Here is a 14,249-nt window from a genome sequence, read left to right as displayed (position 1 = left end):
CTGTGGGCCATGAGACATGAACTAGGAGATAAACAGCTGAATGCCAGCTTCAAACCCTTTGCTCAGCGCAGTCAAAGAATTCAATGTTGGGGCTTCTGCAGCTCCTGAAATGCTTCATACTAACAACTTACTGATAGTTATAGATTACGGTTACTGTGCATGGTGTTGTCTACTGCCTTGTAGCAAGAATTTAGTAGCATTTGCAATTCTGAGCATGCCAAGTTGCATTCCTCAGCAGAGAAGAAGTGTGATGTCTGCTCACAAGAATGTATGTGGAGAGAATTGGAGGGAAATCCCAGCAGTCTTGGCACAACTAACAATGGAGTGTGTAGAGATAGTCAGGGTACTGAAAGGTCATGGTTCTGAGCTTGGACTTTGTGTATTGATACAGTGGCTATGAATTTAATCATGACCCAATAGTCTCTCCTTTATTTCTGCATTTCTGAGTTTTCCTAACTGTTCACAACTGAAAATTAAAAACCTCACCATCCAAGTTCTATCATCAAGGCTGAGAATGACCAATAAACATAAAGATTGAGTTTCTCTGTTTTTGTTATTAATACCACATACTTGAAGAAAACAAAACCCCAAAACTTTGTCTTCCACTTGGTTGTGCAAAAAGCACCAAGTTATGATGGTCCATTAATAAGATAGCAAACTATTACCAAAATTAACTTTTAGACAAGTTTCTAAGAATTCTATACTAAAAGCAAAAATACTATGCAAAGAAAAATTTATTTTATGTGAATTCAATTCCAAATTTCTAATGTGAAAGCTGGTAGCTAAGACAATTACAGAGTATTCCTATAGAAAAACCATAGCAATGTTAATAGCCTCTTCAGTCCTCAGCAGGGTAAACACACAGTGACATCTCTCAAGGTCATTTCAATCAGCTTGATTAGGAAGCTGCTGAATGGCTTCCCATGATAACTGCAACTTCCATCTTCTAAAAACCTCCTCTATTCCCCTGGGCAACTCTTTCTCTTTCCTACTCATTCCCATAGGTTGCTCTCATCATCAACTGGCCTATAAATGCTAGAACTTATAAAACGTAGAGATGAGATGAGAAATTAGTAGCTCTAAGTTCAAGGAAAAGGCAATGATCTATTAGTTGAAGCATAAATTCTTGGGACAAACTCATTTTCAATCCCATAGCTTAAGCTCTAGTCACATAGAGACCTGTGACTTTGATGGATTCACTGTGTTCCACTGAGGACCATTAAGTATCACAAGAAGCTGGTTTCTGCTTGTGTCGCTGTGCCAGCAGTAAACAAGTTCAAAGTCTGATTTTACAGATGATTTTCTTTCTGTTTTTCTGAAAAGAGGGAGCTGCAGAAATAATATTCTGTATATTAAAACTCCAGAGAAGCTAGTATGACCAACTAACTTTCAAATATCCCGTGATAACTATTAAGTTATCTATACAGTCACATCAACTTACCAAGCCACCTACCATATTCTGATCTGCCTGCATGGTGAATAAGGAAGTGTCCTGGGGCTAAAAAGAGGGAGAAAAATTTTAAAGGCTTTCTAAACAAATAACCATCAGTTGTATCAATAAATACATTTGAATGTTTTTGAAAGTCCCCCTTTAAGTCCTTTAAAATATACCAAATAAGTGTTAGCATGAGTTATTCTAAACACAAATCTGTGCTGGCAGAACACATCCAGGAATTATCACTTTCTTGGACAGAGTTGGAGTGTGGATCCTGATCTTCACATGGCTCTTCTGGAGAATCACTGAAGGTATGGCTGTATATGTTGTGGCTCACTATGACATTTTAGAAAGAGCTCTTAAAAATCATCGTCTCTAATATCCATCATCTTAGTAAAAATAATCTTACCTCATCTTTTCAAATAGCCAAGTCTAGAGGATCTTTCAGATTGGAATTACTTCCAATGATTAGTAGAAATATTGGTATAGCATTATGGAGCACTTAGCATGTGCTGGGTCTGGGGTTAAGGGCACTGCAGGCTGGCTCATTCCCTCACAACAATGCCACAATGCTGTCTCCAGTACTCAAGTTGTAAGTAGTGAGATCGAATTTTGTACTAATGCTCTTAATCATTTTGCGGGATTGGTTACACAAAACTCACACAGCGATGAGTTCATGTAAGGAAACAGATTCTCTTTACCTGGGTGAAGCCATTAAATGAACCTCCAGAAGCCTAAAGGAAATGGAAAACACGTGTGATTTTTTTCCCCAAAACTTTCACAGGACGAGTGAATACCCATTAGACAAGCTTGAGAGTAATGACTACCACACACAAATGTAAAAATAATACAACAGCTTGCTTTGCTTGAAAGTGCTTAGGAACTACAGAAAGCCATGCTGTATTATCATAAATAGGCTGACAAAAAAGTGAAAGATCAGCTTTACAATTGTCACTGGCACATGGTTAAGTGTTCGCCAACACTGACTTTCTCGATAATGAGAAAATGATTCTAGGCAAGAATCATCGAGTTAATATCTCTTTTAAGTCATTTATATGCATCATATTAATGAACAGCAACTAAGGTTCTATAATTTTAATGGGCCTGGATAGAAACATTTCATGTCTTTTCATGGGAGTGGAATCACTTTAGCAACATTAAGTAAGTCTATGTTGCTCATGATTTAGCACATTTTAGTGTCCAAGCAGTTAAAAAAAAAAAAAAAAGGAAAAAGAGAAAGGAAGAACAACTCAGAAAGTGGAATGGTAAGAAAGACTCCATTAATTCCCAGCACAATCATTATGTAGTTTTTGTTTGTTTGTTTGTTTTTTGTTGCTTTTTTGTCAACCTGTTTGTGTTTGGTTTATATAGGTTTCAAGAGGTACATCTGTCAAGGAGATCAATGATGGAGAATGAAGTTGGTGAGAGACATAAGGAAAAAGAGCACCTAAGGAAGTCTGGCTAGTCTAGGCTACATTCTAGGGCAAATACCTCATCCGTATCAGCCTCTATTTCTTGGTACAACAATCCATATCTCTGGTTAGCAATTTCATCTTCAGATAAATCTGAGTTGTTGATGTCATTGTCTCGGGGACTATCAGGACTCTCCATGATAGTGTTCCAGGAGGTTCCCTGAACCAGTGGTCTAGTAGTCTCCTGGCTTTGATCTAAGCCACTAGCCCTGGCATGTTTACCACATGTATCTGCTGGTAAGTCCACCTCCAGTCCTTTCTTACTTTCTACTAAATGTCCCCTGCATTTATGTAAACCTTCTATATCTCTGATAGGCCAGTGGCTATTAGGTTCCTGCCAGTTGGCAAATCCATTTCCTTGGCCATCTGGAATACCAGAGACTCCCACTATATCTGCATCATTTATTACTGAATTCAAGCTTGACTGCCAGATTTGACCTGGATCTGTTCCCCAAGAATCTGCCTTTATAGTTCTTGGCAATTTAATGGCATGACTACAGTTTTCAGGCACTGTACTTGCAGAACCCTCTGTTAATGAATCTTTTCCCTTATATGAACACTGCCCTTTTCTACTTGCAAGAGTTCCCAGAGAACAGTTAGGGTCAATTTTAGACTCAACTGCCACTGAATATTTGGTTGATAAAACAACAGACTGACTCTTATGTCCATCAGCTCCTTGAGCACTGACTGCAATGCTACATTGAATTTCTTCTATACCTGCACCTCCCTGTGCTGGATGGCACTTTGTAGAATGGTTGTGAGGGTCTGTTGAATGTTTCCCTCTCTCTTTTCTAGCTAACTCCCATTCCTCAATGCTCAAATCTTTAATAATAAACACAGGGTCTGTCTCGAGAGGTAGATTACAGATCCCTGCATGATTGGCAGGTATAGCTTCAAAACCTTCTATATTTTTATGATGATTGATTATTACTTGAATCTTATCAGACAACCCATGGGTTCTGTCACCAAGTTTATCTGCCACATATACTCTTTCCACGTCTTTTCCTAATAGAGCAGCTTTCTCAAAATAATTTTCATGGGTTTTTAGTCTTTCCTCACATCTCACTCTTAGATCTTTCCTACTTCCCTCTTCACACCTATTGAAGGTCTCCTGGCCTTGTTCTGCTGGTGTTTTGAGATGATGTAGTGTTCTGTTTCCTAGACTGTCACATACTTTTTCCTCAAATCCCTCAGTATCTTCTAGTGCCGTGGTATCAATAGCTTCAGTGTCTACCTTTTGATTTGTGTCCACACATTCCCACATAGGATCTTCTACCTTCTGTTTCTGCTTTATTTCTCCATCTGATATTTTAGCTTCTTCATGACCTTTTTTGAGCAGGTCAACTTTTCCCATGGCTGGCTTCTCTGAGTCAAGTACTGCATATGGCTGGTCCATCTCCATGCACGTAGTAATAGCAACTCCAGCCCAGGCCAAAGGCTCTGAGGACAGCTGATCATTTCTAGCTGGAGGGGCTGACCCCAGGGCATCCTCACCCTGTTCAGCTACAGTAGAACAGTCAGCAGAAGAAAGCATTTCAGCGCATAATCTCATGTCTTGCTCTGCTTCAGAGAGACAGACAATGTCTTCTCGAGACCCACTTGGGGTCATCTCCTGGCTCACACTGTCTGTCCTAGCATGAGGGCCCCAAGTAAATGCATCTATAGTTTCAGATCTTTGAATCTCTTCAGCCAACCCACTGTCAGGAGTTTCCTCTATGATGAGGTTACACATAGAAAGACTTTTTGAAGAGTCAGTCTTTAAAGTATGTAGAAAAGCAAAAGGGGGAAAAAGATGAAATAGACCATGAAATATTTGATGAGAAACATACAGCTCTTCAGTAGTGTAGTACCAGTTAAATAAAATCAGAAAGTATTTGAGTTAATTGGCTTAAAGTCAAGTCTAGGACTAGCAATGCCATGGAGAAAAGTCATTCTACTAAAACAAAATGCCATATGTATAATGATATTAGATATCTTTAAAATCTATAATATTATGAAAATCAACCTACCGGTTGTACCAAATCAGTGCTTGTCTGTAAGGGGGGAATGGGGGAAGAAAAAATAAAGAATGAGAAGCATTTTACTGGTTGAAGTCTCATACTATCCAAGGACAACATTCTTGTGAATGCTGTAGCTTTTACTGTACAAGAATGAAATTATACCACTTGTTTTGTTATAGGAATGATTTGGTTCTAAAATGTATTCAAGACAATCGTGGAAGAGGCACAAATGAAACAGAGAGCCTATGTCATTTTCTAGCATCAGTGAGAGTGTTTTGTGGCTAGTTCACAATTTCTACCTTATGGAACCATGAAAAGAAAATGCTTATCCAATGAATATGCAAGTCTGAGAACACCAGGATACTATCAAGAAGAGAGATCAAGAAATTACACCGCATCATATACCCTGTAAGAGCATCGGAACAAAATGTCAAACTCATTCTTCACTAGGGTCTATCTTTGAGGTATGTACTGGATGGAGAATGAATTCATATTAACCACATGACTACCATGTGTATTCTCTTGACAGTCTTCCCTCAACCTAGAAGCCATTTTCTGCCCACAAGAAAAATATCCTGTAAATTAGACCGGACTAAGAATTATGAGAAGTATGTCTAGAAAGCCACTATTTCATATATTTTTATTATGACTACTATTCCTAGCAAGTCTGTCCTTTGAAGCAATGAAAAGATCATTCTAGAAGGTACCTTTGTCCCACCACACTCCGTTTTAGAGAGGTAAGAAAATGTGTTATAGTTCTAATTAAAGTTATGAAATTTTAGGATAATCAAGATTAATATTATTTCCATAATCAACAATACAAGTAACACAAAGTTGAAGTTAGAAATCTAGTATCCTGTGTATCAACCCACCTCCCCCCTTTTGTAAGTACACAAGTAAAACTAATTCCATGTAAAAGGTACTGACTCGGTCATGTGTGGCTTCAATCAATGTTTTTAGCTGTGATCTTGGTCTCTTTCAAGGATCATAAAAAGGGGAATATGAACTCTAGGGAAGAGGATATTCATCCTTTTAATTTTAGGGAGCAAGTAGAAATATCACTTCTCAAGAGTGTGTCCATAAATAATAAACACATCTATTGAATGTGTCTGGTGCAGTTTACTAAAGTCAAGTAGAATTCTGAAGTAGAATACACACCAGAGTTTTACAGACTAAGACCCTGTTCTAAGGAACATCAAGCTTCACATCATCAATCTCCTAATTTTGCAATGCTGATAAACATCTCAAAGCTCTGGTCATCTTTCTCTCTCCTGAGTCTAAATTCTGAATACTCAACCTTGCACATCAGGTTTATAAAAATAACACCATAATAATGCCACCTTTTGCTTATGTCTATTACATACTGGGCTAAATATCATACACATATTTTTTTAAATCCTCTCACAACACTCTGAGGTAGGTATCATTACCTTTATTTTATAGACGACTAGCTGAGGCTTAGAGAATTTTAGAAATTGATGAAATTTACAAGATTATAAGTACTAGGGTCTGAACTCAAATTCATGCTTGTCTAGCTCAAATTTTCCAAATGTTTCAACCAAACTTAATTGAATATAATGATAAAAAATACCTCCCATCACCTCCCATTTTCTCATCCACACTCTGTGTTTTGATTCTATTTAAGAGTATCACATGTGCATGCCTTCCACTATGACAGCTCTTTCGGTCATAGGTACCCACAGGAAGGCACTAAGAGCACTATGCCATTGTCTTGATCACTACCAGTTCAGTAATGTGGACTACTGACACACATTTCTCTATTAGGTTCTTTGGGTGTGGGAAATGCTCAAAACTTTCAGGTATTTTTCTAGAGGAATACATTATCATTACGTGTATGGGTTTTCTTTTTCTCACAAGTGAAAAAGTATATTGAGGCTTCCAAATTTTTATAGGTCAAAGTATGTGAAATTAATTCTCAGATGCCTTACCGTCCATAAGTCCCAGGGCAATGTCTAAAAGCAAACAAAGAAAAACATTATGAGTAAAAGTCCATATAGTTAGTGATAAATATAATAAAGAGGCCAGGAAGAGTCGTGATGTCACAAACACTTGTAAGCATTTAGAGCAGCACTCTTCGCTAGCCCCATTTTTGATGATAGAAACATTCCATTTCTGTTACCTGTTTTGCTGGACACCTGTCACATGAGGCTATTGGGAACTTGAATTATGATAGTCTAACTGAACCAAAATTTAAATTTTATGTATCTTTCCTTAATTTTGAGTTTATCCACATATAGACACCCTGAGAACAGTGGTGATCTAATCAATCTGCCTTTGCTTTCATAGGAGCTTGCTTGGTACCGAAGGTTTATAATGAGCATGGTACTTCAATATACCCACATCATTAAAGCAAAAATGTTCCAACTTAAACTAAGGGTTATCATATTATTAAGGAAATGCAGACTTTAATCCTTAACTAATGTGCTTGCCTCTTCCTTCTATCTCAAGAATATATATTATGACCAGTTTGATGGCAACCAAGACCTTGAATATGCTCCAATACACTGGGTTAGAGAACACACAGATTAATTGGCAATCATGCACATTAGTAGGTACCCATTAAAACATATTAATGATATGCCTGATGTGCACTCACTACTGATGTTTTCATTATAAAGTCTGCTGATGGTGAAGGAATCCAGATGGTTAGAACCACTTGCACTGAGGGTGAGGACAGTGGGAGAGACCTTCCTTTCTTCCAAAGACTGAGAATTGCTAAAGCCACAGTGCTTATGCCTTTGTGACTTAGGCTGCATTCACCCACTTGTTTGGATGCACTAAAGGTACACAGAAAACTAGGAAGACATTTGTTTTAAATGAGTTTCCAGAGGCTACAGTTGCCTTATACAGATTCTGTGCCATAGAAAGTCAGGTCCTGTGGTGCTGACTAATGTTCCCTACACAGTCTGGCCCCATTCCAACTTCATCTCTGTGCAGCTTGGATAGTCTTTTGATTAGCCCTGATCAGAGAACAGTGAAGACAAGAGAGAAGGGCTCCTTTGAACACCGCACTTATTTGTATCTGTAGATGCCTTTATATCTGTTAGGCATTTCCTGACTATCCTGGTGGTTCCTCTCTTTGTAGCCCCTTGACAAAAACAGATAGTAAAAGCGATATAATACAAGTCTCTGCACAGTTCGGACAACAGCAGTGTTTTCTCCAAAGGAAGAAGCAATGCTAAACATTCTGTATATCACTCCTCCAGATCCTGAAAGGATATGCTAGCTTGTGTGAGCACTGCAGAGATCGGGAGACAAATTGTTCCTTGGCATCTAGAGTATCAGCTGACAACAGAGCCTCAATGGTAGGGGAAGGAGGTGACTTTGAGTGAAGGAAAAGGGCATCTCACAACCTTACAGCCTCTTGGTGTCTCCTTCAACCTGACATTCTCCTTAGAGGAGAGAGGCAAATGTACAGGCTGGGCGGGGGGGGGGGGGGCGCACTCCTTTAGGTGACTCCTGGGGACACCCAAAAGCCAGAATTGTTTCCTGCCTGGCAGGAAGGAAGGTCACAGGGACACAGAGCCTGCCCTTTTTGCAGTAATTTATGCACACTGTGAATGTCCTAGAAGACTTTAGAGACAGCCTCTAATAGAGGCTCTTTATTTACAAAGTACCTGAAGGCTAGTTGTATTTGTCTCATATAATTCCTTACCCCGTGGCACATTAGTGTATTACTTCTCCCATTTACAACAAACCGTCCTTCAGAAGCCAAGTCAGCTTAGCAAAGCAGAGATTAGCCAGAAGACTGTGTACACTGAGCATTTGCACTCCTCAGGAGTCAGCTATAATGATTCAAGTCATCACGACTAGCTAATTAAGTCAGTTCTTAATTCCCAATTGAATTTCATAATACATTTTAGTTTTAATTTGCAGTATATTCTAGAATCTTGGACTTTCTCGAAGTCAAATGTGAGTGCTCTCCTACCCCCGACACACACACTTAATGTCAGTAGTGCTGATTTGTGTTTGTTTTGAGACAGTGTAACCTAGACTGGCTTTGCAGTTTCAATCCTCCTATAGCATCCTCCCAAGGAGTGAGATGGCAGGTATGTACCACCACATTTCATTGTTTCATCAACTTTTGTGTTGACTTCCTTCCATAAGAGTTGACAATTATACACTAACCCCTCCAGAAGTATCATCAGTACATCTACAGGCACACATACCCAATGCCAGTATCTTTCTGACAGAGATTCTTATCACAATAACTACTGGAAGGGGAGAGATGAGGAAGTCATGGGCAAGAAGAAGCACAAGAAACAAGGCATTCCACATCTATCCATGATCAGGAACCAGGGCAGGGTTCTGAAAGATGGACATGAGTGCAGCTTCAAGTTCAGACTGCAAACACATTTCAGTGGAGGAGGGTCTGGTGGTTATTCAAATAAACTTTGACTTGCAAAGTATGAGAAAGGAAGTAGTGAAAATAGAAAACTGAAAGAGCGTTCTTAGGGAAGATACGAGGAGTATTATCCTCATATCAGAATCCACTCTTGTTTGAGAGAAGTGAGGCACTAATAACTACCCTGTGAGACATGATTCTGAGGCAAACAGCCCAGTGGCAAGAGAAGGCTAATGGCACAGAGAAATAGAAAACATTTGGTGCTAATAAAGTCATATTTCTATACCTTACAAATAGGAAATATTTTTTTCAGCAAAGAAAAATAGATAATGATCAGTTGAAAGACACAGGGATCACCAGTTAACTAGGCATAATTATTAAGGTTTATCATTCCTTAACATCCCACACTCACTTTATACCTGAGACATGGGTGAGTGGGTTGCTGTAGCAGAACCTGCAGGAGCCACATCAGGCTTGAAAGGGTCAAAGTCCAGATCCAGCAAAGTCTCCTCCTTCTTCACCTCCAGGACTTCATTCTGTTAAGACAGATGGATCAGAGTTCATGGAATGGGCCAGGTGGAATGTCTCACTGAGATGCCCCTAGCCATGTCAATGCTTCGTCCAATGCAGTGATAAAGTCTAGCCATGCATAACCCGTGTCTCTGGAACATGCCCCAGGCTCATTTTCCCATCAAGGGGAGATATCAGAATGCCACACAGGTAAAAGGAATATCCTTTTTGGTTATCTCAAACAATGCATGCAAATCAGAAAATTACACAGTTGGAAAAATTACAAATGACTATGAAAACAAAAAAATGTGCTGAGACTTGAACTCATGTAGTATAACTCATTGCTGTGGTATACCTCTATGATGCTAAAACAGAGGAGGGAACCGATGGATGCTGCTGAGCATCTCACCTCCCTCATCCCCGCTGAGGTTCCCATGTGTGGACTGAATATGAAATGTGCCCCAGATGCTCAAGTGTGTGAACTCTTGGTTCCCCTATGCTGACACTTTTTTGGGACAATTATGGGAACTTTATGTGGAAGTGTTAAAGAGGTTCTGAGGTTTTATAGCCTGCCCTCTTCCTTTCTCCCTCTCCTTCCTAACTGTGGACTCAATGTGACCAGCCGTCTTGTGTTCCTGCTGCCATCCCTCCCTATCACGACAGATTGTCTCTCAAACCATGAGCTGAAATGTACCCTTGACTTCTGTTGCTTCTCATCAGAAATTAATACCCCCTTCCCTAATTGAGTTATCACATGATCCATCCCACCGTGTGTGTGTGTGTGTGTGTGTGTGTGTGTGTGTGTGTGTGTGTGTAAGAATGGTAAAGGGGAGAGAAGACAGAGAGTGCTGTGCCAGACAGTATTTGCGACAAAATGACCCCTCCCCGCTGCATATTTTTTACTTGGAAGGCAAATAAGCAGCTAAGACACAGAACGAAAGTCCTACTGTCACACTCGAAGACTATATTAAGCATTGGCATCTTCATGGGTGGCAACCGGACAGAGGAAAATAGCATGGACTTGAAGTTGGGTAAACCTGGGCTCAAGCTACACAGTAAAGGGCAAAACTGAGACAAGGTCTCCATAACTATACCACAGTGACAGGAATTGGGGGCAGTTTCAGACAGCCAAATAACATGTTTTTGATATTTGGTATGTTTCATTTTTGAACATTTTGTTGTGTAGAAACTGAAAGGTCACATCAATGGGTAATATGTTACATAAAGTTGAAGTGTTTGTGAAAAGGTTTTGAAGAATGGGAATGGGAATCGTTTTCATTACTGGTCAAAGAAACAAACTTCAAAATTCAGAAATGCATGAACAGCTGGGAGGGTGTAATGATAATACTTTAACGTCCTACATTTGTGTACAGGAGAGCTGCTTGTATACCACTCTGTGGGCCCCTTTTTAAATGAATAATGCATTCTTATTATCTAGGTTAAAACTATATTTACTAAGCTATTTTTAATATTTAGGGATAGATTTTATCATATTATTGTATATTATTTTAAAATATATTTTCAGTTAAATAAAAACTTATTACATTTATTTACTTCAGCTATGTGTCCCTTTTGTTATGTTTTTTGGTGATGTCCATTCATTGTATGGAGTGAAGACTTTCAGAAACTTCTTTTGACTCAAGCATACTTTGACCATATTTACCCCACATGCCTTAATCTTTCTTCCCTCTCCTCCTAGTCCCTTTCTTTTCTTAGACAAATTTGCTTCTTTCATGTTATATAATATACGTATTATATAGCGTCCCTATTGCTTCTTTTCATGACATATAAATATATATGTCCAATATATATCTCATATGTATCATATATTTGTTCCAATATTGGTCTTTAGCTTTCTATTTTTTCAGTATGATTATTCTTCATATGCTTTTACAATTTCATAGACATTACTCTTTCCAAAACACTTCTTTTGTTAATAATTTAAATATTAAAACTGATTACCATGTCCTTTGGAAAGTGGGGACACGTAGTTGGAAGGGGGAAATGGTAGGTGGGGTCTGGGAGGAGTTGAAGATGGAATGTTGGAGATGGCTGTCATCAAAATATACTACATAAATGTATGAAGAGGAATAAATAATATATATTTTTTAATTCTAACAATGCCCCATATAGAATTTTGGATAGTATTTGCCTAAAAAAGTATACAGTTTCCAACACAGCAAATAAATTTTTAGAAAAAAAGAGGTAACACAAAGCAAGCTCTTTGCATCCACTGAACGCAAAGTTGTTAATCAAATCCAGAAACCAAGATAACGGGAGAGTTAGGCAGCATGTGGAAAGCAGCTCTGAATCATCATCATGGAGAGTTAAAGCAGGGAATGTCTGTCACTGCCTATTAAACCCAGAACTGTGTGAGAATGTGCTAACGCAGTGAATGAAAGACCCTTACTTAACTCTTAGATCTCTTCCTCCTCCTCCCCCTCGCCCGATTCTCTTCCTCCTAGTCATCCTCCCCTTTGTCCTCTTCCCATTCATCATCCTTCACTTTCTCATCTATTCTCATCACCTCTCCTTTTTCTCATCTTTATTTACAATGTTTTCCTGAACAGATTTTGGGATTTCAATCATACTTTATGGATTATAGAATTGAGGCTGCTGGGGAGGAAAAGTTATCAACAGTCACAAACTGTAAATCCTGTGAACTACAAAATGACAACAGTGATCTGGCAAGAGATGCTTAGTGGCATAATAGTAGCACTGCTATCTTGGGGTAACCAACAGCTGTTTGGTTGTACTAAGTCCCACTGAATAGTAGGGAAGCCGTGTGTAGGTACATGAAGCAAACCTAGCTAAGAATTCATAGCTAGAGAGGTCATAAACTCTAGAGGAGGACCTATTACTACCAATTTGTTAAATGTATCCAATTGCCTTCTAACTACTAGTCCTCATACCCATATATTAGTGCAACTCTTATCAAAGGATCTTATTTTGAGAGTGTGTAGGGTTATTTCAAAGAACCTCAATCGATTGAAATGCAAAGAGTAAGTAACTGCCAAGTGCCCAACCTCAAAGGTGACATCTATAACAGAACTCCTTCAGCAAAAGCTCAGGGAACATTCTAAAAGAGGGGACAGAAAGAGCACAGGGGCCAGAGAACTGGGAAGACTGCTACAAAGTAGTGCTTTCTGGACAGGGCAGGGATGCTGAACCCATGAACTCTCAACAGCTATGAATACTGCACAAGACTGTACCAGCCAACATTCCCTTGAAGGTGAGAAAGGGGCTCACAGGGTTTCATCCCTAGATGAAGAGCTCCAGGGAGTCAATAACTGCTGAGGAGGAGAGAGTCAGTTTTCTTCAGGCAGGAGCTCCCTGGGAGGTTGCCCCTGCCACAGGGCTTAGGCCTGTATCTGTGCACATAGAGGCAACACTACTTACGTATAACACAGAAGAAGAAGAAGAAGAAGAAGAAGAAGAAGAAGAAGAAGAAGAAGAAGAAGAGGAGGAGGAGGAGGAGGAGGAGGAGGAGGAGGAGGAGGAGGAGGAGGAGGAGGAGGAGGAGGAAGAAGAAGAAGAAGAAGAAGAAGAAGAAGAAGAAGAAGAAGAAGAAGAAGAAGAGAAGATGAATTTGAGTGGTGAATGGGGGAATGAATATGGGAGGAATTGTGCGGTTGGATCTGATCAATGTATGAAGTTCTCAAGAAGTGTGCTGGGCAGGTGATAGTCTAAGAAGTTGGCATGTGGCCATATTATACCATGTTAATGCACTTCAATGCAGTCTGTGACAATGGCATTATTGTGTCCTTTACAAGAGTGACTGTTCTCCAAACTGCATTTTACCTGCATCATTTAATATAATCCATATTTAAAAAGCTGAAAGAGAATGGCGTCATGTGCTTGCTTGGAGGTAAGAGAATTGATTGAACAAGGCCATTCATTGTTCTGGGTTTTCCAGGTGCACTGCAAATGAGAGGCAGGACTGTAGTCGCATCTCATTGACCCCAGTGCCTCTCCAGACAGCTGCTGGAACTCTGTATCATTCATGTCTTTCAAGCACAGACCACAAAGGTCCCCTGAGGAATTCCCAAGATTGCATTACAATATTGGACCACAGAACATGGACTTTATTTGACCCTTGAGCCTAATGAGTCACTTTAGAGAAGCTTGGATGAAAACAGAAAGATCAAAGATGAATTAATTCAGCTTCTTTGAACTTCATTTTTATTATGAATAAAATGGATGTAATATGACCTAGTAGAACTCTTGTGAGTAGCAAAGACAATAAATGGACTGTGTTTAATGTATAGAACATATGAACAATGGAAGCTGATATTATTACTATTAATGATATAGTATCTGTGACTACATAAAATCACTGTAATTATTCATAATAGGCATTTGACTACCTGCAAGTATGTCCTGTTTTTTCAGGCTCAAATTATATCAGTTTTACTGTTTTAATTCCAAAGGTCATTTCTGAAGGCACTCGCTTCATATAAGATTTT

The 14,249-nt window shown here is 39.2% G+C and overlaps 1 protein-coding gene across 3 annotated transcripts in view; it reads right to left on the bottom strand.

The window, feature by feature from the left end:
* Positions 1-14,249, bottom strand: part of Amph (amphiphysin) — a 197,148-nt gene that overhangs the window by 26,468 nt on the left and 156,431 nt on the right. The window contains exons 12-17 of one of the 3 annotated variants that reach the window (XM_076572966.1): positions 9,693-9,809; positions 6,857-6,880; positions 4,917-4,940; positions 4,160-4,663; positions 2,137-2,169; positions 1,442-1,498 (exon numbers count right to left, since the gene is read on the bottom strand). In XM_076572966.1, coding sequence (XP_076429081.1) covers positions 1,442-1,498; positions 2,137-2,169; positions 4,160-4,663; positions 4,917-4,940; positions 6,857-6,880; positions 9,693-9,809 — 759 coding nt within the window. The remainder of the gene's footprint in view (positions 1-1,441; positions 1,499-2,136; positions 2,170-4,159; positions 4,664-4,916; positions 4,941-6,856; positions 6,881-9,692; positions 9,810-14,249) is intronic. The other 2 variants (XM_006988904.4, XM_006988906.4) reach the window with 2 other exon arrangements.

Source organism: Peromyscus maniculatus, chromosome 5, assembly GCF_049852395.1.
Source record: "Peromyscus maniculatus bairdii isolate BWxNUB_F1_BW_parent chromosome 5, HU_Pman_BW_mat_3.1, whole genome shotgun sequence".
In the NCBI taxonomy this organism is placed as follows: domain Eukaryota; kingdom Metazoa; phylum Chordata; class Mammalia; order Rodentia; family Cricetidae; genus Peromyscus; species Peromyscus maniculatus.
Note: the sequence above shows the minus strand (reverse complement) of the source record. Positions and strands in the feature narration are given on the sequence as shown.